The following is a 22,568-nucleotide window of genomic DNA, read 5'->3' on the forward strand; positions in this document are numbered from 1 at the left end:
ATACCAAAAATTAAATGTAATAATTTGCAAGTGCTATGTCTACAGTAAACTGGTCAGGTATGCACAAACAAAAGCATGTGTACGCAGTGACATTCTGAGTCCTTAAAGTGAATGGAATTTTAAACCCCACTAAAAATCAGCTGAAATCACTATAAGTTTTTCTTAATTGGGCTGAATTTTGATTCCAGAAACACTCTTGTAAGTCATAAGCATTAACATAGACAATAACAACAATTATCATGGCTCACAAGAGAATTTCAAAGGGATTTGGACTGCTGCCTCTCTGATCTGTTAAACATTTCATCTGTATAGTTCACTAAACTCTACAGAAAGCAAAAAGTGACAAACTGACATTTCACAGGTATTTTACCTCCTTTTCCTTCCTGTCCACAGCTTCTCGTTCAGCTTGCAGTTGTACTTCAAGAGGTAATTCACCCTTTACTATGATGGTGCCAAACTGTTTCCTTTCCTCCACCTTTAAATAGAAATAATATTAATAACAAACAAATAAAAAAGATACACTGTTTTGTTCTCAAGAAAATAAGAAAGTAGTAAATACATGATAATTTTAGACCAAGCAATACCTTTTGCAGGTTGTCTGCACTGATGATTAAGGCTTGTTCCAGTTCTCTTATCCTGCATTCTAGTTTCTCAATTTCTTCATTTCGTTCTTGTATATCTCTCTGAAGTTGCTCCTTAGAGAGCAAAAGCTCACTGCATTTGTCTGTTTTTTCCTTTAGGTGATTTGTTAACTGTTCAACCTGGTGACAATATGGCAAGAAGGTGAATATATTGTACTAGATTGGAAGGGTTTGCTAGCAACAGCACTCATTTTTGACAGAGAAAATATCCCTCTCTTTTTCTCGTAACAAAACTCCTACTCTTTAGGTGAAACAGAATGTAAAGTTAGGATACTGTAGTGCTACATCCAACAAATACAAGCAGCATTTTTTAACAAGTCATATGTTCTGTGCTAGATCACCTACTCTCTAGAACTGACCTTGTCCTTCTGAAGCCTTCAGACTCTCTAGTCAGTTAAAAGCAAGTAGCATGGCATCCCCATGCAGCCCACTAAAGATACCTTTAACATCTATGGATGGAATGTCTTGACTCTAAGGTCAAGATGCCATTTGCATCTTTGAGGAATATCATAGTTCTAAAAATCTGTGACAAAATTATTCAGAATAAGGAGTTGATTAGTGGCATACAGACATATCCTAAAACTCACTGGGTCTTCAACATTGAAGAGAATTGCTATACTTAAATCTCGAGAAACAGGAAGCTTTGTTTTCTTGCTGGGTTTGTTAAATGGGACCAAACAGATGTGATGGATGATATAATTTCGCTTTCTACAGGGGACAAACCATCCAAATAAAGCATTCTGAATCTCAGTAGTTCAGATGTTTGCGGCTCAGAAACAACGTATTAAGAGAGCAACTGAAGTAGTAAAGATACGAATGATCCCAGTTCTAGCAGTATTTCAGAAATGATTAATCAAAATTACAGATAAGAAAGATGTGTAACAAATCCATGGTATCAGGCCTGATGCACAGAGTTAAGACCTGAGTTAAACTAAGCAATCGAGCAAGAGACATGGAAAGTAATGTTTGTCCCACTCAAGAAACTGATTTCAGTATTTACAATTAGGAAGTTACGATGTAGCCAAAAGGTAGAAGACTCAAAGCATTTCAACAGATAGGAGGAAGAGGACCAGAACATAAAGCTGACAGGATGGTATTATTGACGTTATCCATCCATGAGTAACATCAAAGTCTGAAGTGACCACAGAAAAGTCCTGAGAGAGAAATGGAAAAAGAAAAATCAAGTCTAGAGCAGACTCTTTACGACAACCCTCCCTGGAATAAGTTGACAGAGTAAGCTGAAACAACAGTAAAAAAGAAATGAAGTTATCAACAGAAAATGCTCACGGCATTCACGCAAAGTAGAAAAGCATTTAAAAAACCGTGCAACTATGAAAAAATAAAGCAGCTATCTCAGAAAAGCACGAGAAATAGTGATAAAAATGTATATTTATGAAATATTCCAAGTAACATTGTGACATCAAAATATAGACATCAAAAGACTATGTGCCTCCTTTGATAAAAATTAAATGTAAATCTAATACACTATTGAAAATTCTGTCTATAATTTGTAATGTATCACATTCAACACCACCGAGCTCTAAAATAGCTGCTACACCTGTGGTGCTTGCAGACATTATCTTATTGTCTACCTTTCTACCTACTAAAAAATTCTAATTTAAAAGCATCTAATGCAAATCTCAAAATTTTAATCACGGTTACAGCTGTCTTTCATTTTAAAGCATGTTTTAAATTTCCATTGTAGCATATCTGCCAGCTTGAGTTCACACATACAGGTATATGTGCATATAAATGAGGATGATTTTTACATATAGATTCTGTACAGAAAAATAGGGCAATTTTTATTATGCTATCAAATTTGAAATTTTTTTCTTGGGAGAATTTTTTTTTAAATGTGAGAATTTTAACGAGGAATTCACATGCTACCCATGCCCCAAATTACAGACAGACACATAACAAAATGAACTGAAAATGACCATCCTAGATTCAGGAAAATTAATTGTGCTAAAAAGTCTCCCCCACCTGTGGAACATGTCAACAGGAGAGGAGTGCGCACTCACTTTGCTATAGAAGGAAACAGATGCAGAGTTGCTCCATATGTGTTGGTTAACACATACCCAGCTAATTCCAGAAGATTCATTGTTCACAGAGGCTGATGACAGCCATATCACACAGTACTGACTGAATACTTCGACTGAAAGATTTCTTACAAACCTTTGTATTAAAATATATTAGAAACCCTCATGAAATACACCTCTAAATCTGAGAATTGTAAGTAAATAAATATTTTGACAACTTACACCTCACATATATCAATTTATGTCCTATTACTGTCTATGGTCCTAAACTATATAATATAGAGTACTAAATATTGCTAATATTTAAGAATTGAATTACAGCAACTGAACTACCTCAGTAAGAACTTTGATTTGAAAATCGCAGTGCAGCCTAATAAGAGGCATTTTCATACTGAAAATCAGGCAAGAAAATAATGCAAAAATATCAGCCTTGCTCAAAAAGCAGGACACAAGAAAACCCACAAAAAATAAACTGCCATTTAATTGACTAACAGGTCATCAAACAAAACATGGAAAAGCTTCATAATATATAGCATTTCCACTGCTGCCACTTTTCTTGATTTTGCTAGGTCTAAGGGTTTTCTGTGACTCCCTTGAGCTACTGTTCTACAGTCACTAAACTTGCTTCAGTGGAGACAGCCCTTCACTGGGGAGGTTCAAGTGTACACAGCACGCTACTACATCGCAGGTGCTACGTGCTGGTAGCTCAGTTCCTTCAGCTGTGTACCTGTGCTATAAACAGAATGTCACAAAACAACCTAAGAACATGTGAAATTGCTAAAGTAGTCCTGAATGTTTCCACAGGCTTTTGAAAACAGTGGATTTTCTAAATTCAGTTATATGAAAGAGCCTTTTTGAAAGTTATGAACCTTTTTGAAAGTCTCTGTATGTCTGCTACTAAAAACAACCAACCAACCAGCCTAACCCCCCCCCCCCAAACACAGTTTCACCACTTTCCCCCAACACCTTACCCTTCATCTAAGGGGATTTACGCTCCTGGCTTCTAAATGGATGCAGGTTAGGCACACCGTAAAATAGCTTCATTGCAATATCTTAACAGCTGTCAACTGTCATTTATATTCATTGAATACAACTGATAAAATGTGTTACCTCTCTGGTTTGATGTTCATTGACAGGCTGACTCCGTTGTGGAATCTTAAGCTGTTGTTCCAGCTTCTGTATCTCTTGCTGGAATACGTCTCTCTCGTGCTCTCGGTCAATTGCTTGCTCCTGAAAGTTAAGAAATTATGTGGATATACCATTTGATTTAAAAACTATCTAAATTAAATATATTACTACTTCTTATTTCTGTTAGTGTGAGGCTGGTAACAGTATGTCAGTATTTTTAAGGTAGCAGAACCTCTTGCCGTTAACAAAAACTTCTTTCCTCATTTGGGGAAACAAATTTCACATTTTTAGGAAAAAAATCAGGACAGCATAGATACATCCAGTATTATTTCACAAAAATGATAGTTTTGTTTCTTCTGTTCCAGGTATATCACACAAATGGTAATAAGCCAATATTTTCTGATTTTCTTTCCTAATGTTTGTCTTTGATATATGTAGCATAAATAGAAATTAAAAATATAAATTAACTCTGTGTTAATATTGATGAGGCGCCAACAGCAAAACATAAAAAATAAAATAATAATAAAAAAATTTTGAATTTTGCATTTCAGTTTTACTTTTGACCAGTTTCAGCTGTTATATCCCAGTCTGACATTTGGGAAATACATCTTTGTATGGGAAATAATGCGCAACTGGTAGCATCCAGTGAAGCATCACCTTTAAATGCCACTTTGTAAAACAGATGAACCTTATCAGTTGCATTAAAATAAACTAGCTGAATTATCTGATACAAAGAGGAATGCTTCTGTCTAGCAACAAAATATTTTGCAAAAAGTCAGGAAACCAGAATAAAACCTCAACCTCTACAAGTTGCAGATTTTAAAAACTCACCTGCTGTTTCAAGGGAACAGCAGAATTCTAATGCTGCTATTACAAAACAGCTACCCATCTCAGTAGTCCATAACTCTCCAGTTCATGCTATTGATAATCCCAAACCACAATGCATTTATGACTATGGGACTTGTAATAGGAATTTTTACTTCTGAACCTTGTCCTGTTATGACACACTAGTTTCAGCGAGAAAAATAATCTTGTAACTGTAGAAAATGAAATAAAGCAAATCCATTTCTGCTAAGAAGTATCTGGAAAGATCTCTCCTTTAATACTGTTTAGTAATAGATTATGCAGACAAATGGCCACAGGGTGTTATATTTATTATGTTATATTACATTATTCCACCCTACTGCTGCCAGCTAGAGAGTTAATTGAGAAGGCACAGAAATAATAGTTTTCTCCCAAAAGCAGCATAGGACACTTAATAGGAATAAAATGGGAAAAGGAGGAGGTGGAGAAGATGGTGTTTGTTGAAAGTGGGGTAGAGTCTAAAACAAAATTGCAGAGACAGCCTGAGGCAGGAAGAAGTTGGGTACAACAGAGGCAACTGCCACTGTGAATGGGGACAAACACACATATAATATAACTGGCTGGAAGGTGTAGGTTAATATCTGGAGGTAGATTCTTGAATACCATGAAGGAAGACTATAAAAGAAACTTAAATAATGCTTTCAATTTCCCAGTACAAATAAAGCTGACTACTTAATTCATAGACTCATAGAATGGTTTTGGTTGGAAGGGTTGTTTAAAGGCCATCTTGTCCAACCCCCCGGCAATGAGCAGGGACATCTTTAACTAGATCGGATTGCTCAGAGCCCTGTCCAACCTGACCTTGAAAGTTTCCAGAGATGGGGCATCTACCACCTCTCTCGGCAACACGTTCCAGTGTTTCACCACCCTCATTGTAAAAAATTTATTCCTTCTATCTAGTCTAAATCTACCCTCTTTTAGTTTAAAACCTTTACCCCTTGTCCTATTGCTACAGGCCCTGCTAAAAAGTTTGTCCCCACCTTTCTTAGAAGCCCCCTTTAAGTACTGAAAGGCCACAATAAGGTGTCCCTGGAGCCTTCTCTTCTCCAGGCTGAACAACCCCAACTCTCTCAGCCTTTCTTCATAGGAGAGGTGTTCCACCCCTCTGATCACTTTCGTGGCCCTCCTCTGGACCCACTCCAACAGGTCCATGTCTTTCCTGTGCTGAGGGCTCCAGAGCTGGACGCAGTGCTCCAGGTGGGGTCTCACCAGAGCAGAGTAGAGGGGTAGAATCACCTCCCTTGGCCTGCTGGCCACCCTTCTTTTGATGCAGCCCAGGATACGGTTGGCCTTCTGGGCTGCAGGCGCACATTGCCAGCTCGTGTCCAGCTTTTCATCCACCAGTACCCCCAAGTCCTTCTCCGCAGGGCTGCTCTCAATCCTTTCATCCCCCAGCCCGAACTGATACCGGGGGTTGCCCTGACCCAGGTGCAGGACCTTGCACAGACTTTAAACTAATTCTAACAGACTTCATTGAAAAACATGGAAATTCCGCAAACTGTTAAAAATGAAGGTCACAAAAATTTATGTCTCCTCATTAATTTTAGAAGTTTCCCATTATTTTAAACATTTAAGAAGCCTACTAAATTATACTTAAAAATACAGAGCAGTCCTAAGCAAGCATCTCAGATGAATTTTCAACTTTTAAAATGTTAATTAAATTATTGGGCTGGAACCTATAACACTGTTCCTATCGTGTTCTTCTTTATGTTTACTCAAAATCTGAAAAAAATAGCATTTCCCACTGAACCAAACCTCAGTACAGGTGCCCACCCACCTTCATGGAACTAGCCTTTTACCGTACTTACATCTAGAAATTTTCTTGTTTTCTCCAGTTGCTTCTCCAAAGCCTGGTTTTGCTGCCTTAAGTCCATTAGTTCTGCATTTTTTTCTTGCTCTAGCTCTATGAAACGATTGACCTGTTCTTCCAAGTCTATTTCCAAGACTTTCACTTGCTTCTGAAGGTCATCATACTCTTTTTCAGCTTGACGCTGTACTTCAATTTTTTCTTTCATTAGCTTTTCTGTTTCCTCCAGCAATTCTGGTTATAATAAAAGCATCACACACTACTTTTAGATATGAATAGTTAGTAATGTTATGAAGCAAAACCACTCCCCAAGGTATCCATGCTGTACTCTGCAGAAGGATGTGAACTGGTTTGGGTTTTTACTATTTTTGTTTTTTAGAAAATAGATTTTATTCTGAGAAATAATCAAGATAACCACTAAAGCAAATTAATTTTAAAATTACTATCCTTTAGTTAGTCTTCAGAGGACTGTTAGTGAAGTTGTATCAGATCACTTCCTTGTTTAAGTTTCATATAAATTAAAAGGTCTTTGTATAATTGAAAAGAAAAGAAAATGCATGGGTTCAAACTACAGCTAGACTCAGCACAGGGGTTAACAATGAAGTACAGAAAACCCAACCCTCTTCTCATCCCCAGCATCAGTAAAATCAATCCACTCCCAGTCTTCACCATTTAATGTGATACACATAAATAATTTGAAGGAAATATTGAAAGACTTAGTGAGGTTGCTGGGCAGACAGAGAGGGAAATTACTGACCTGTAACTGAAATTTTGTAAAATCAGTGACTTCATGGATGCCCAATTTTGAGTCCTCATGAAAAGGCTGGCAAAAGCATATATAGTAAAGCCCCAAACCGCTCTATTAAGACTCTTAAGCCACAGCCCATTGAAGTATGTATTAACTAACCGTATGAATCCCTTGAGGTAAAATCCAAACTGTAAAGTGCAATTACATTTGGAGAATCTTTCAAACATGATTGATATTTAGACAGAAACAATACAATTTACTTTCACTATAGAAGAAAGATCCTTTAGGCACCATCATCTTACATCATATTTAACCAATTCTCATTTCTAGGTAACCATTATATATCAATATAATACAGTGGTTAGTTATCATAACAAATGACTCAACTGTATTCGGAAATAAAAAGAAAAAAAAAAAGGCTACAAAAATATCCCTCCAATACCATCTAAGTATCTGTAATTCATAGGTGAATAAGATGATGGTTATTAATGAATTTGCTTATTATGTTTAGAAATTATAAGAAATGTTGTTAGCGAAATGTAAAACTGAGTATGAAATACAACATCAAAGCTGCAGGCCAGTAAGAATTACAAGTAATGTCAGTAAGCCAAAAGCCCAATAATCCTGATTAACAATGTCAGTATGTGTAAGTCTTCCACCCAATTACAGATTGGCCATGCAACATACAAACACACCTGCTTGGGAAGCTGCATCGACTGCAGCATCTACTAGGCCTAGGAGAATAGAGAGAGAGAAAACAAAAAAAAGATGCAAAGTAATTCACATGCCAGCTATAGTTTCCTTGTGGTGCAACAATGTAAGAGAAAATGAAGCCAAAGATAGATGTGGCATTTAATGACAAAGTTGTTGAGATAACTTAGGGAATGTGGTAAGTTATTCTGGTATGCATGATATAAGTACCTACACATAGTCATAGAATTGTTTATCCTGACAGTTGTTATACATGAAAATAACTAAAATATTTAGAAACCTAAAACATATAACAAATAACTAAACTGGAGTCATAGACAAGGATCTTCTTTACTGTAAAGTAGGAAGCAACAGGTTGTTCTTAAAATTTCATTGTTATACAAAGTGGACATAGGAAATTGCAAATACACACCCAGATGAGTAAGTTATAAAAATAGCAACATTATAAATTGCCATAAACTTTTAGAAATTAAATTAAATGGTAATTTCATCCTGCTATTTACAATGTAAAGATCAGTTTAAAGATCAGTACTTCTTAAAATACCACCATTCTAATCTTCTTCCCCTCTCACACATAAAATATTAATTTAAGTTATTAGTTTAAGGAAGAATTAAAAGACACATTTACTTCATGAAGGTAAATGCTTTTTTGAGTAAGCAGTTAGTTAGATTACATTGACATGGTATTTATCTGGAATTTTCACCATCACTGCTGAACATTTTCATTACGGGTAGATAACAGGCTTTCCTTATCATGCAACTTTTGTGCCATTCTTCCCCAAAAGAGGAATTTGTTAGAAAAGTATATCTTCTGGGTCTAAAATAAGTATGGCCATCATGTGTAGTTCAACCATGTTCTGGTAGGTATGCTTGCTAGTCCCTCTAAAACTCTGGAAAGTATTTAGACCAGTATTTTTATCCATAGGTGCTAACTTCAAGATGTTCCATCTCCAGCAATAATAGAAGTAAAAGCAGATTTTCAGAGGTATCAAGCTTTTGCTGGCTTAAAAGAACAACTGTGATTGCTCAACACTTCTGAAAATTCAGTCATTTTTTGTTTAAATATCAAGAAAAGTTATGCTAACATTAGGCATCAGGTATGAAAATATCACATTTTGCCCTATCACATTTTTATTAATGATTACAAAGGGGGGGGGGGGGGGGAACCTTCACCAAGATTACTTATTATTTTATTTGAAAGCATAAGAAAATCTCATAGAAAGATTGAGAGGAATACATACGCTGCTCTACTGGCCCTGCATCTGCTCTCATGGCATCCTTCTGTCTGGAGAGTAACTCCTTTTCTTCCTGGATCTGCTGCTGTTCAGCCTCCAACTCCTGCAATTTGTTACCTGTACACAGTAGTTCTTGCTCAAGATGGTCAATTACATCTATTTTTTCCTGGAGTTGTTTTTCCAGAAATGCTTTTTCATCTGCATAACCATCAATGAGGCCTGTAGAACATCAATTTCAGGGCAGATTTAATAGACAATAAAGCACAATTTGAATTTTTTGCATGGTGAAGTCACTATAGTATTCTCACATAAATGCACATGCATGTTAGATACTCAGCACCTGACAACGTCTACTCCTGTCCTTGCTGTTCTTCCATGATGAACAAAGTACAGGAAGGATAGCACAAGACCAAATATAGCTCTTAATTTTCTCTCAGCGCAAGACCTCTGGAGCAAACAGGAACTCCAAAGCCAAGGAAAAATAAGTGTGTAATAAACACAGGATAAATAAGAAATTTCAGATAAATTCAGGTGCCAGGTGCCATTTTGGGTGCCTCAAGACATTCGCCTGACCTCAAACCACAGTTTCTGTAAGACCATGGGTCTCCTGTAGGTCAGGTATAATATAGATGCCTCCAATGTTATAAGGCACCAAAACTGGCTGTAGGTGTCCATGTTTAGCACCTGAATCACTCCCAAAAGCCCTGTAACAGCTGACATAAAAGAAACAATTTAATTTCTTTACTGTTAATGTGCAATTTTTGAAGTGGCACAGAACAATTAATGATCTTTTTAACAGAGTGTTTGGGACACTACCTTGAGAATATGTCTTGTATGCTTTTACAAATTGCTTCATAGTGAAGTAGTTTATCTAGGAACCTGAGGGGGAGCTCTATTTGAGCTTTATGAATGATATTACGGCTGTAAGTAATGGCACCATCTCGGAATGATGCAGAAGTGAGCACAAAGCTAAAGACTTAGGAAAAAACAGTGAATTTCCTTGAGGGCTGTACAAACTAAACTGAGATCCTGTAATAGTATTGGCTTCAGAAGATTCACGTCAGTCCTTTCAGAAACATCTGACCACAGAACACAAAAGACATTTTTACTGAGTGACAGAAGGTACTAAATAGGTATCCCAGATTTCCATGGTAAGGTGTGTTCTGTCATGTCAGATACCGATGGTTCCAAAAGACAGATAGGACATCAATCATACGATGTCTAAACTTTCTCAGTTGGACACACACACCTATCTCAAGTTTCTTCTTACTAAACCTACAGAATCTAAGCAGTATTTTTTCAACACCAAACTATTTTTAATATGAAAGTACTTTATCAATATAAATCTATAATCTTGAGTCAGTATTAAAATGGATTTTATCCTGGCTTGAGAATATAGGAAAACTAAAGATGTTTCCATTTGTTATTAATGTAGACAAAGTAAAACCTCTGTGAGCACTTAGTTCTGTATCAGAGGAAATTAAGTAACAGTGGTCTTTGCATATACAGTCTGAGAAACACAGGTCTGGTCCTCATGCATATCAGTCATGCACTGCTGACCAATCTTTTTTTCCAGACTTGGATTCACAGAGAACACAGCCGCATAGAGGGACTGGCTGTTGAAACAAAAAATACTGAACTAGAAACATGATTAACAGCATTTCAAATTTTTCACAATACAAATTCTAGTAGTTATTCCCACTGTATCAGATGCTGTTCACAACAAGTGCTTAACAGATTGGAAGTTGAGAGGGCATTCCCAGGCTAAATGGAGTGCACACCCCCACCAAAAATGTATGAACAATGAAGAAGTAGTCTGCTAAGATCACATGTTGTGGTATTTACTCCTGCTTTTTTTTTTTCTTTTTCTTTTTTTTTTTTTTTTTAAAGAGATGTAATGGAAGTTGTCAGAGTTCAGTGAACAAATTGGCATTAGCTTTTCTATCACATTAGATAAGTCATATCTGACACCACTAAAACACTAGAGGTTTGAAAATGTCTCAGCCACAGCAGTTTTTGTGATAAGAAAGAAATGATCAAAAATGACACATTTTATCTCAAGAGAAGACAGAGTACCATCAGATGTATAATGAACTAAGACATTGTTCTACATACCTATATAAGGAATTTGATAAGAGAATGTAGTTTGGCTTGTCAGAGTATGCTCACAACTCAGTTCAATGAGCAGAAGAAATTAAATAAAAAGAGTTCTATGGCATTTTTGTTTTGTTATATCAACACCAAAAAAAAAAAAAGGTGCCTGTCATTTAGAAGTGCATGAATTTCAGAAGTTCACAGAAAAAAAGGATGAAAAAAGATTTAATTAACTCAGGAGTTATAAAACATTAAAGCAATAAGAGGGTCAAATTAGCTGAATTCCTGCAAAAGACTGAAGTGAATTAAATCTCTACATGTGACATAAACCTGCACCTAACTTAAAAGCTCAACTGTACAATATATCTAACAAGGGCTAAAACTAACATCAAATTCTGTCTCTTACATTCCAGAACTGTTCGTGAACCAAATCAACACAGCCAGTCTGTCAAGTCTTATAAACTGACATTGCTATTGATCTGATTAAAATTAAATTCCAGTTAAAAAATTTTAAAGATTGTTTCCACTTTATAGGCTTCCAAGTTTTTTTTCCCCAAATAAAAAATTATCAGATAAAATCCAGAGAGTGCAAAACATAGCTTCATAGCTCTCACTAGATTTTTGTGTTTAATATACTTTCTTTGTTAGCAAAAAATACATCCTTGACTCATCTGTTTTATCTCCAAACCAGGCTCTGATGGAGTATTTCAAGCATTTAATAAAATTTTACAGGTAAATTTTGCCTTCATTTACATATGGGCAATCCCGTTATCTACAAACTGGCATCTAGTAAGTTTGTAGTTTCTTTGTTGCTATTAGTTTGTTTGCACAAGCAAAATTTATAGCAGAAGTGCATTGCTCAAAAGAACCTAGTTAATTTTAGATTTTTTGCTTGTTGGTGGTAACAGGATAAAAACAATAATAAAAATATGAAAATAAAAAATGGATAATAAGCAGGGTTCATTCTGTGGGACGTCATCTTCAAATACAATTATGCATGCACTCTTTGCAATAGAGTCCTGCACAAATGGAAATGTATTTATTGTAAATGAAAAGGCAAGCTTGTAGTTCTTAGTGGAGAACCTGACTAAGCCAAAAAATACAGACCCAGAAGGCAAAGCAACAGAGATAAGTTCATAGTAAAAACTTTTTTTTAATAAATAAAATTAGCCTATAGTATTTTTTTTTAAATGCTACTTGTAGGATTCAACCTATGCAGACAGCTCTGACACTATGACAGATTCCTACCTTTAAATAAAACTTAACATTAACCTCTCTGCTTTGTCCTAATGTATTGGTCTATTTTACTTTATTATTAAAGATTTGTGAATAAAAATTCTATCAAGACAAAAATATTATCCTCCAAGGAAAGCAGCAACAGACATAAAAGCTGACTACGTTCTGAAATTCGTCAATACTAAACAGTTTTGTAACTCCATCTGCACAACAATATAAATTCTTAGGTCATCTACATTTTGGTGGAAGATTTCATCCTTTCTGCATGTTAAGACATGTTCCATACAAGATTTTTTTCACTCTTAATTTAATATTTAAAAAAAGTAATAATGCCTCTTTCACATTTAAATCTATTCCCTCTGGCATCAATTTTCCTGCTTTCTAGTTTTGCTGAAGCTATTGAAATGCTGCAGCCAGTACTGGTGCTGATGACACACAACGTTTATGCTGTGTGAACTGACAGGCTACCAACTGTCCCTCGCACCACGTTTTAGACACATGGCTTAGAAACCTGCACTTCTTTTCAGGTTATGTGTGTCCTAGCTATTAATAGTTTATGAACTCATGCTGGATCATCTGTCTATGTAAAAAGAAGAGGAAGGCTGGCAGGGTAGCATTCTCCAGGAATAACATTTGCCTATGAAGCTTTACTCTATGCTCCCACTTTGAAACAGAGAAGTCTGCTGAACTTCAAAACTAACTAAAATATCTTTCTGCTTACTACTACAGAGATCCTACCTATAGGGTAGGTGTTTTTTGCATCTTTTCCAGATGCTAATTACAAGCAGATAATGGTAGAAATGCTGCATGGAAACAAAACATTCAGAAACAATAAAGCTACTTCTAAAGAACAAATTGAGTGCCTGTCAGATTTGAACATATTTTCCTGATGTCAGAAAAGATTATTAGGTTTCCTCTAGGAAACTGTAGGGTAACACCCTACAATTTTTAATTGCTTCCTTAACGCAGTTGTAAATACACTTAAAAAGATCACTTCAAACAGAGAGCAAATTGAAACATATAACCACCATATCATCAAATTCAGAGTGAAGGTTCTACGTTTTAATCCATGTTTGTGTGGAACTAAGTCAAGGTCAAGAGGCAAGAGGCACAAACTGAAAAATGGGAAACTGAATTTCAACATACGAAAAAGATTGTTGTTTTTTTTTTTTCTTTTCTCTCTTTGATGGTGGTCAAACACTGGAACAGGCTGCCCAGAGAGGGTGTGGCCATTCAAAACTTGACTGGACACAGTCCTGGGCAACCTGCTCCACCTGACCCTGCTTAGAGCAGGGGGCTGGAATAGATGATGTCCAGAGGTGCCTTCCAGCCTATTTATGATTCTATGATTCTAAGTTGTTAATATTTAACCTTGTCTGCACAAACAGACATGTTATGATGAAATAAATTAATTTTGAGGATAACAACACATATCCAACCTCTTATTTTTAATAAGTCAGACAATAATAAGTGAGATAAAGTTGGGAAACAGAATCATAGAGCAGTTGACGTTGGAAGGGACCTCCAGAGGTCATCTTGTCCATAACCATCCAGAAGGCTGATAACATTCTAGAATTCGCAAAGAAATCGATCTAATTTGCAATTTCTTTACTGAATTAATAGGTAAGTGAGTGCAAAGTTCAACAACTCATAAAAAAAGTTACTCACCTTCAGCTTTACTAAGCTCCAAAGCCAACTGCTCTCTGGCTTTGGTTTCTTCATTAAGACGTTCTTGTAGTTCTTCCTGATACTTGATAAATTCTGTGGCCTCTTGTTGCTTTTTGAAGGACTCTCGCATGAGTTCTGTCTGAGTAATTTTAGCATGTTCAAGCTACCACAGGAAAAAATTACAGAAGTTAGATAAACCAAAGGTTTTCTGATAAATAACTATTCTATCATTCCTATTTAGTTAACAGTTGCTTTACAGTGTGATGAGAAGTCTCACATAACTTCACTGGACATTCCATAAGACCTTTACTGAACACACATTCGCAGACTACAATAGGAAGATTGACTCAGAACAAAAGTCTAAGCAAATAGGCTTTGTCAGTATAGTGACTCAATGAGCCACCTGGCTAAATCCGTGTCTTTGTTCCGGTAATTCCTGGTTTACGAGTTTACACTAGATTCACCTTTATTTACATATGAGTTTTTTACTAAATACGAGTAAGCTATCACCCACCATATACTTAGAATGGCTAAAAAACATTGCACAAAACTGGCAGAAGTTTTGATATACATTGACACAAGTGGTGCTTCATCTCTTCTTCTCCTTAAGATGAAGATAAATGAGAACACCAGGAAAACATGAATTTTGAATATACCACACTTTTCAACCAACAAGGCAGTACAGCAATGTTTCTTCCAACTGCATCCACCTAGCAGAATTATTAAGGATTTTTTTATTCTTCTCTGCTTGTCTGTTGGGTTAATATTTAACATGTATTACCACAGATGTAGCGCAATCTCACTACGTCACTAACTTAAACTACTGGAAAACCAGGACTGCAATGCATAAAATTGTTTTTTATGCCAGTTTAGACATAGCCCAGTTTAGACATAGCCAAAATGATAATTTCAAAAAGAATTAAAATTAGAATTACAAAAGCAAAAGAGTAAAGAAGGAACATTAATGTTAGAAGTTTTGATTACACAAAATGTTCATCTAAGATAACAGCAAACCAGAGTCTATTACCAAGAAGATCTCTACTTCTCAACTGTTAATATTTACAGCCTACATCCACCTCTTCGAGGGACACAAATACAAATTGTCAGAGTTGAATCAGGCATGAGTTCTTTGTGGGGCTTGTATTCAAAAGAAGACAACTTATTTTGAATAAGAACATCAGAAAATGAAATAACACATATTTCCTGCTCCTCTCCTTTTTTTTTTTCTTTTCTTTTCCTTTTTAATATTATGGATATTGGCAGATATTTGTGAGATAGTAACATCTATGGCTTTGCTACAGTTTCTATAAACATATTTTTCCTCTCAATTTCTTCAAAAATAGAAGCTTTTTCACCATCTCCAGCTATGTTCATGAGTATAATTAGCTTGCTTTAAAATCTCTGAAAAATGGGTTAGGAACATTTCATAGAACATTGAACATAAGATTATCCACTTATAAATAAAATTACACTTTGAAAAGAATGTCTGAATAATCAATACATTCTCTTTTATAATACACTGAATTTAAATACTTGATTTATTCTCCACAGCATTCCTTTTTAGATGGACATCATTAACATGAACTATTTAATCTGGCAGGAGTTAAAGAAATGTATAAATACTGCAGCTGAGTATCTGCACTGGTTTGAGATATTTTAAAAATCACAGAATATTCTTACTTTATTCTTACGTTTTGAAGTGCTTAATGAAAGACCCATCTCAGATAAAAGGCAAACACATGATAGGTTTACTGTACATAGACAACCATAAAAATGTCTTACTCATGCATCAAATACTCCAACTAAAACTCAGAATAAATATAATTCTTCAGCTCTTTTCAGTAATAGCAACTCAAGGTATTATTAAAAATATCACAAGGCAAAACCAAAAAGAAGCACAAACATGAACATGATTTTTCAAGAACAAAAATTTCTTCATGGGATCACGGGAAGCCATTAGCAAGCTTGTGCTAGTTAATGTTACTAGTCAGTGCATGAAAGCTATAAAGGAACAATCTTAACTCTCAAACCCCCCTGCACTCCCCCGCCCCCCCATAAATTATTCACAGTGAGAAAAATGTAATGTAATAAGTAACACTGAAGCACTTTAAAAAGAGATCTCAAACCTCTGTAATTCAATATATCTCTGTGTCTGCTAAATTTCTTTTGTTAGAAATGAACAGAAAGAATTGTATAATTAAAGCTTTCTCAGTGCCCATAAAAAACTGTCTAGGAAAAAAGCCTGTCAGCAGTACATAATAACTGTAACAATATAAACAAGTTTATATCATTTTTCACTGCATTCTCTTCTATTTAAGCTAGTTTAAAATACAATTTCTTTTAAAAATTTTTATACTTACTGAATAGGGAGGTGTAGGCAAGGAGATTTTAGAAATAAGTTTTAAAATATGTCCGTTTTTTTTGTGGCTGAAGTGAAAAATTGAAGTATTTACAACTACAGAATTATTTTCATCCAAGTGTTCAGTGAAAGGAAAAGGATATGGTAAAGGCACACGAGATTCAACCTCGTATGTATGTTCTTCTTGGCCATCACTCCACAAACCACTAAACAGATTAGATGCCCAGTAGGTGCGGTAAGAATCCATTCCCAAAAATATCGCTGTTGCTGTCTTCTCAACGGTCACATGGGTATTTTGCACTAGCTAGGCTGGTTTTAGAAATTACTAATAGGAATTTGTAACAGAACACGTACATTTAACAGTCTGAAGACACATATCAGCACTGTCAGTGCAAACCTACTTGGAATCAACAGGAAGCCTCAGATCACATTCTCAAGCAGAGTAATTCAAGAGTGGATTAATCCAAAATAGAGAGAGGTGCAAGAAAACTTTGTATGGTCACTCCTAAAAATCCTTCTTAGAGAAGTTTCACATGAAAAAGCAACAGAGATCTTCCAATAGCAGCTGGCAGGTAATTTCCAAGGCAAGGAAGCATAATTTTGTTTCACCTGCACAGGTACGCTGCAGCAGACAAGCAAGGTAGCAGAACAGAAACTAAAAGTGATTTTCCATCTCCACTACAGCAAATGAAAGAGAAATACAGATATGTCATTATTTGCCTTCATTCTTGTTCTTGGAGTTAATTCAACAGGAATAAAACTTTCTCAAACTCTGCTAGTTTAAAGGCTTCCTGTTAGTATCTCCCAACCGAAAGAGTTCAGGGGAGTGGCCTGATTTATTTACCTATACATAACACCAGCAGGTGGAATTTGAATTAATACACCCACTATATGCCTTGCCTGAAAAGATTCAAACTGCACTTCATGTCTGAAAGTGTGTGTTCAGACTTGTCTCAAATAGTTACTCTGAAGATTTTTGCCAGGTTTCTCTCTCTCTTTTAAGTTTTTTTTGAAGAGATGGGTACATGTCTGTCTGTACAACAGAACTGATTAAGAGGAAAGGTTAAAATCTTTTCTGCCTGTAATTAGTTTTAGATTATAAAATATTGCAGAGTAGAAAAAATAAAGTATTCCATTTTTGACTATTTAAAAATAATCGTCAAGTCACCTACAAACCCTTGGTACACACAGGAACTGTGTATAATCCAGTAAGCCCACAACAGACATTGCAAAGCAGACAAGCTTGAATGCTTGCAAAGTACCTCTACAGAACAGCCAGAAAAGATATCAATATTTATACTTAAATACTGTGGGAAAATGTATAAACAGATTAACATTTTCTTAACTTTAAAAAAAACCAGATACGATCATCAGGGATAAATCCATATTTGTAGAATCCATATTAATGAAAAAAATGCATGTGTATGTGTTTGAGCCAAAACATAACTCTGTTGCTGCTACTGGCAAGGTCTCAGCTACAAAGCTATGAAGGGAAAATAAAATTTCTCAATCAATTGACAATAAATAAAAATAAACTGCTTAGAATACACTGAGTACTTTCATTGGTATCATGAAAAGTAAATACTTACTGCAAAAATAGAAGTCACAAAAGTAAAATAATTTATATTTTATGTATAAAACTATGCATTTAAAGATCAGCAGCAAAATGTTCAGAAAAAAGAAGCACCAAGTGGAATAAATAATTGACAAAACTTTTATAATTGCAGCATGAATTCTTAATTACTATAAAACCTTGAAGTTGTTTTTCTTTGTCTGTATCATCTGCTCTTTAAATGCATCTCCTACAAATGCCTAAGTATATTTTTTTTAAGAACTCCATATACTGGAGTATCTGTGTATCCCTTTTCGTTATTATGTAATGCTAGGCCTTAAGCTGAAAAAAGACCTCAAAAAGCCAAAGATGTCTTTTTAATTGAACTCACGCTCAAACAGAAGAGAGCTGTTGCACAATGAGTTTGCAAACAAATGCAATGCAGAAACTGATTTACAAGATCCACCAGACTGCTTGCTTTAGTAAGCCAGAGGGGGGTTTGCTGAACTTGTATTTAAATTACTTTTAACTCTTGTAAGTCACAAATTAGTCTTTTCTCTTTTTCTTTTTTAAAAAGAAGAAAAGACTATCAACTTCATTTTTGAAGTATTTTTCAAAAGCAAAAAATACTTAAAAGCTTAAAACTTTTAAAGTCTTAGACAATGAATTTTCATATTACTTTCATCATCACATTTTTTTTCTCCTTCATTTCCAGTAGTTATGATTTACCCATTTTACCCCTAGAGACAAGAAAGCAGTGACTTTTTATGTAATATCATTACTAGGTTAACTAATAGGTCTGTAGCATAAAACACACTGTATCCTTTGAATTCTAGTCTCAAATAGATTAAAGAGCTGACTCCAAAGACAGTTCTTCAAGAGAGCTTAAAAAGTTACAGTGAGATACAGCGTATATACTTTGATACCTTCAAATTGAGATGTACATAATCTCAAAGTAAAGCACATGGTATAAGCAGTGTGATTTGAACTGACTGAGCTAGGTACATAGCTCCCATTTCAATTAACAGGGAAGTAGTCCAGAGAGCAACTAACATCCCACCATGCAAAGTACCCTGATAGCAAACAGAAAGGAGTACCCACACACTGCCTCTTTTTTGGAGACTAGTCATGAATCACATACCTCACATAAATACTGGAGCGCTGGAGTGCAGACTCCTTTTCTGACAGCAAGGTGGATATGTGCTTAACTGGCCATAGTTGGAAGAGACAGTAGGAGAGCTCCACCTTTTTGGCCAGTCAATTGGCTAAAAGGTTTGTCAAGAGAACTGGGCGCAGTTCCCCTTAACCCTCCTTCTTCACAGGGGCCAGCTCAATGTGCCCCGACAGCTCCTCTGGATTGCAGTAGAATGCAGATGACCCGTATGAGCAATGAAAGAGTGCCCTAGGTTGATAAACACGCTCAAATTCAGGCTTCCTCTGCAGTCCAAAGCAGACTTCTAACATGAATCTAAATTCATCAGTAAAGTCACACTGGAGCAGACTTTTTTGGGCGTAGGCACCTCAAGTATTGTTTCAGGTTTCAAAAGGAGCCTACAGGTTTTAGGCTTATAAAAACACATTCATGAGAAAAATAAAGAAAAAAAAAATAATCGAGACACAAAATTCAAAATGCTTCACTATTAGATCACCCTACCTGATTTGAAGTTTCACTGATAGCTTCCAGAAGCTTTTCAACAGCTGCTTGTAGTCGAGAACTAATATTCAGAACAAGTTCTTCATTTTCAGGATCTATTTCCACTCCACTTTCTGCAAGATGTTGGCTCAGGAGTCCTTCATCTGTTGCTCCTGACCACATGTTAATATCATCATCTCCCATACTACTACCATGATATGACGAACAGGACTCTGGAAAAACAATAGTTACCTTTTCACACAGACTCTTAGCACTTCAAAACATGAAAAACTGTACATCCGAGTTACGATTAGAAAGACAAGTCATTAAACGATTAAAATATTTGCATTGGTCACAAAGACAGAAAGGGAAATATTGCATACTAAAACTTACACAAACAAGATACATAATGTGTTAACTAAAAACAAGCAGAAGGGAAAGAGAAAAGGAGATACTAACAGAATATTTTAGACATCCTTTCAGTATGCTTTTGGGCTCTGAGGCTCATCTTCAAACCGTTGTTACTATCAGTAACCCTTACTACTTTGAATAATTTGCAATAATGACTTGCAAGATTGTCTTTAAAATACAACCAGGTAAAAAAAAAACCCCAGACTGTCAGTCCTTGTTTCGCCAATACCCAGCTATGTTAGTGTGCACAAACACAAAACTGTTCAAGTTAGTGATTCAAAAGCACAGACTCAAGTGAGTAAAGGGAAAGACACGCACGTAATTCAGACAACTTCTCAGGACAAACAGACCAGGATACAGAACATCAAAATTCAGCATGACTATTAGTGAACTGAAAATTGATTAAAATGGGTAGCTGAACAAATCAAGTCCAGTGCAGGGGGACTGTAACTGTCCCTACTGATGGGCCGCTTGGCACCTGCCTACTTCTCAATCTTCCTGAGGTCTGATTCAGTTTAAGGGCATTATCCATTCTGTCTGAAAAGCAGGAGACACAAAGTTTGCCTATGGTATGAAACTGATAGCAATTCATCTAGAAAACAGTAAATTTGCCACATTTAGAAGTCAGGGCTGCATTTAAGCAAGACAAGTGAAAGCAAACTCCTGAGATGTTTTAAAATCACACTTTCAGTATGAAATAACAATACAGTAGTACATCACAACAGTAGATAACTATTGTTGATACTGTGTTTTAAAAATGAAGAAATGTTATGTCATTAGGCTGTTAGATTTGAAATGTCAGAAATAAATGTTATTGTGGAAAGCTTTTTAAAATTACACTTTATTTTCATGAAATATTTCTGAAATGTATTTAAAATAAAATAAATTAAATGTTTTGGTGTGGTTTTTTTTAACAATTAGATATTGGTTTTGCTTAAGGTTTTCTCAAAAAAACCCCCTTATTTTTGGGAAACAGCAGTATGACTAAATGAGTTAAGAATAGTCAATGCCTGTTCAGCAATAAAGTTGCAAACTGGGTTATCTTTGCATTTAAGTTCCTGGTTACTCCATGATTTGTGACTGCTGAACTGGAACAGTTTGTTTAGTTACAGAAATCAAAATGAAATTATAATAGGTCAATTTTACAAATTGCCTTTAAAAATGTAGTTAGTACTCTTGTTGGATACAATTTCCTTATACTTGCTCTTGCCTCTTAACCAGGCATGCAAATAATATTGGAAATACGAGTCCTCTTGTTGATGCTCTTTGAACCTAGCAAGAAAGTCAGATTCTAGTTTTCAGGTTTGTTTTTAGTTCTTTTTAACAAGTTGCAACATGATTAACCACCTGGTTTACTTACTATACTTTTATACCTGCAAACATTCAGATAATATATGCATTTATTTCATTATGGATGCAGCTGTATATATGACCCATATACAACAAGCTAATCTATAGCGATTTTAATTTAGAAAGGTTTTGGTTTGTTTACTTTTATCTTAAAATTGCTAAGATTTTTTAAATGCAGATGTATCTAGTATTTTTTTTTTCCTTCTAGTTATATCATTGCTGTTTCGTATCTCCTTTTAGATATGTGGGATATAATGCTACAAACTCTTTTCGCACTCCAAAGGGAAAAAACCAGAAACACACTATATGCATGGATGGAACGAATAACCAGATGAATAGAATATACATTCACATGGCACCTTTCATCTACACAGGATTTCAAAGCACTTTTGAGTACTGCACTTTGGAACTTCAGTCACAGACTACTGTAGTGGAGTCACCCTAGCAGTGGCTGGCAGTCATTTTCTCCCAGCACACTAAGTATTTGCAATGGGTTTGTATAGCATAAAGGCTTTCCCATAACATCCTAATATTCCACCCCCCTGCAGTGTAAGGAAGGCTGCAAAATGAACAATTTCACATTTTTTATTCAATAGCTTTCTGATTTCTCACCACCCAAATTTGGGTTGGCTCTGGGTGTCTCAAAATATCAATAGTGATGCAGAAGCTTTAATATCCTCAGAGTAGAAAGGACCTTCATTTAAGATGGACATCCAGCAGCATAAGTATTTCCAAATGCTGTGCCAAAGTATTGGTTGAAGACTGAGTTGAAGGAAAACATATTCCCTACTGAGCCACCAGCACACTTACTGCAGCACCTGATGCTCTTTGGAGGCCACCCATCCTAAGTACTGACCAGGTAAGACCCTGCTTAGCTTCAGAGATCTGACAAAATAAAAGCCCACAGCACAGTAGCACAGCTATAAACAAGATAAAACAATGACATATTAGTTATTGCACAATCTAATTCTTTCTTGATGGAGTACAAATTATCTATCTAATGTTCCTGTTTTCATTCTCAGGCTTAACCCATAATTCATGTCCTATAACCCTTGTATTTTAGTAAATTATTTGCTTGAGAGGTACAGCTGA

At 35.6% G+C, this 22,568-nt stretch overlaps 1 protein-coding gene across 4 annotated transcripts in view; it reads right to left on the bottom strand.

Annotated features, from left to right (window-relative positions):
- AKAP9 (A-kinase anchoring protein 9) overlaps positions 1 to 22,568 on the bottom strand; it is a 122,844-nt gene that overhangs the window by 25,191 nt on the left and 75,085 nt on the right. For all 4 annotated transcript variants that reach the window (XM_072854291.1, XM_072854288.1, XM_072854289.1 and 1 more), the window contains 7 exons: positions 19,737 to 19,948; positions 14,172 to 14,334; positions 9,180 to 9,392; positions 6,481 to 6,713; positions 3,791 to 3,910; positions 585 to 761; positions 371 to 475 (listed from right to left, as the gene is read on the bottom strand). In XM_072854291.1, coding sequence (XP_072710392.1) covers positions 371 to 475; positions 585 to 761; positions 3,791 to 3,910; positions 6,481 to 6,713; positions 9,180 to 9,392; positions 14,172 to 14,334; positions 19,737 to 19,948 — 1,223 coding nt within the window. The remainder of the gene's footprint in view (positions 1 to 370; positions 476 to 584; positions 762 to 3,790; positions 3,911 to 6,480; positions 6,714 to 9,179; positions 9,393 to 14,171; positions 14,335 to 19,736; positions 19,949 to 22,568) is intronic.

The sequence above is a fragment of the Ciconia boyciana genome, chromosome 2 (genome assembly GCF_034638445.1).
Source record: "Ciconia boyciana chromosome 2, ASM3463844v1, whole genome shotgun sequence".
Classification (NCBI taxonomy): domain Eukaryota; kingdom Metazoa; phylum Chordata; class Aves; order Ciconiiformes; family Ciconiidae; genus Ciconia; species Ciconia boyciana.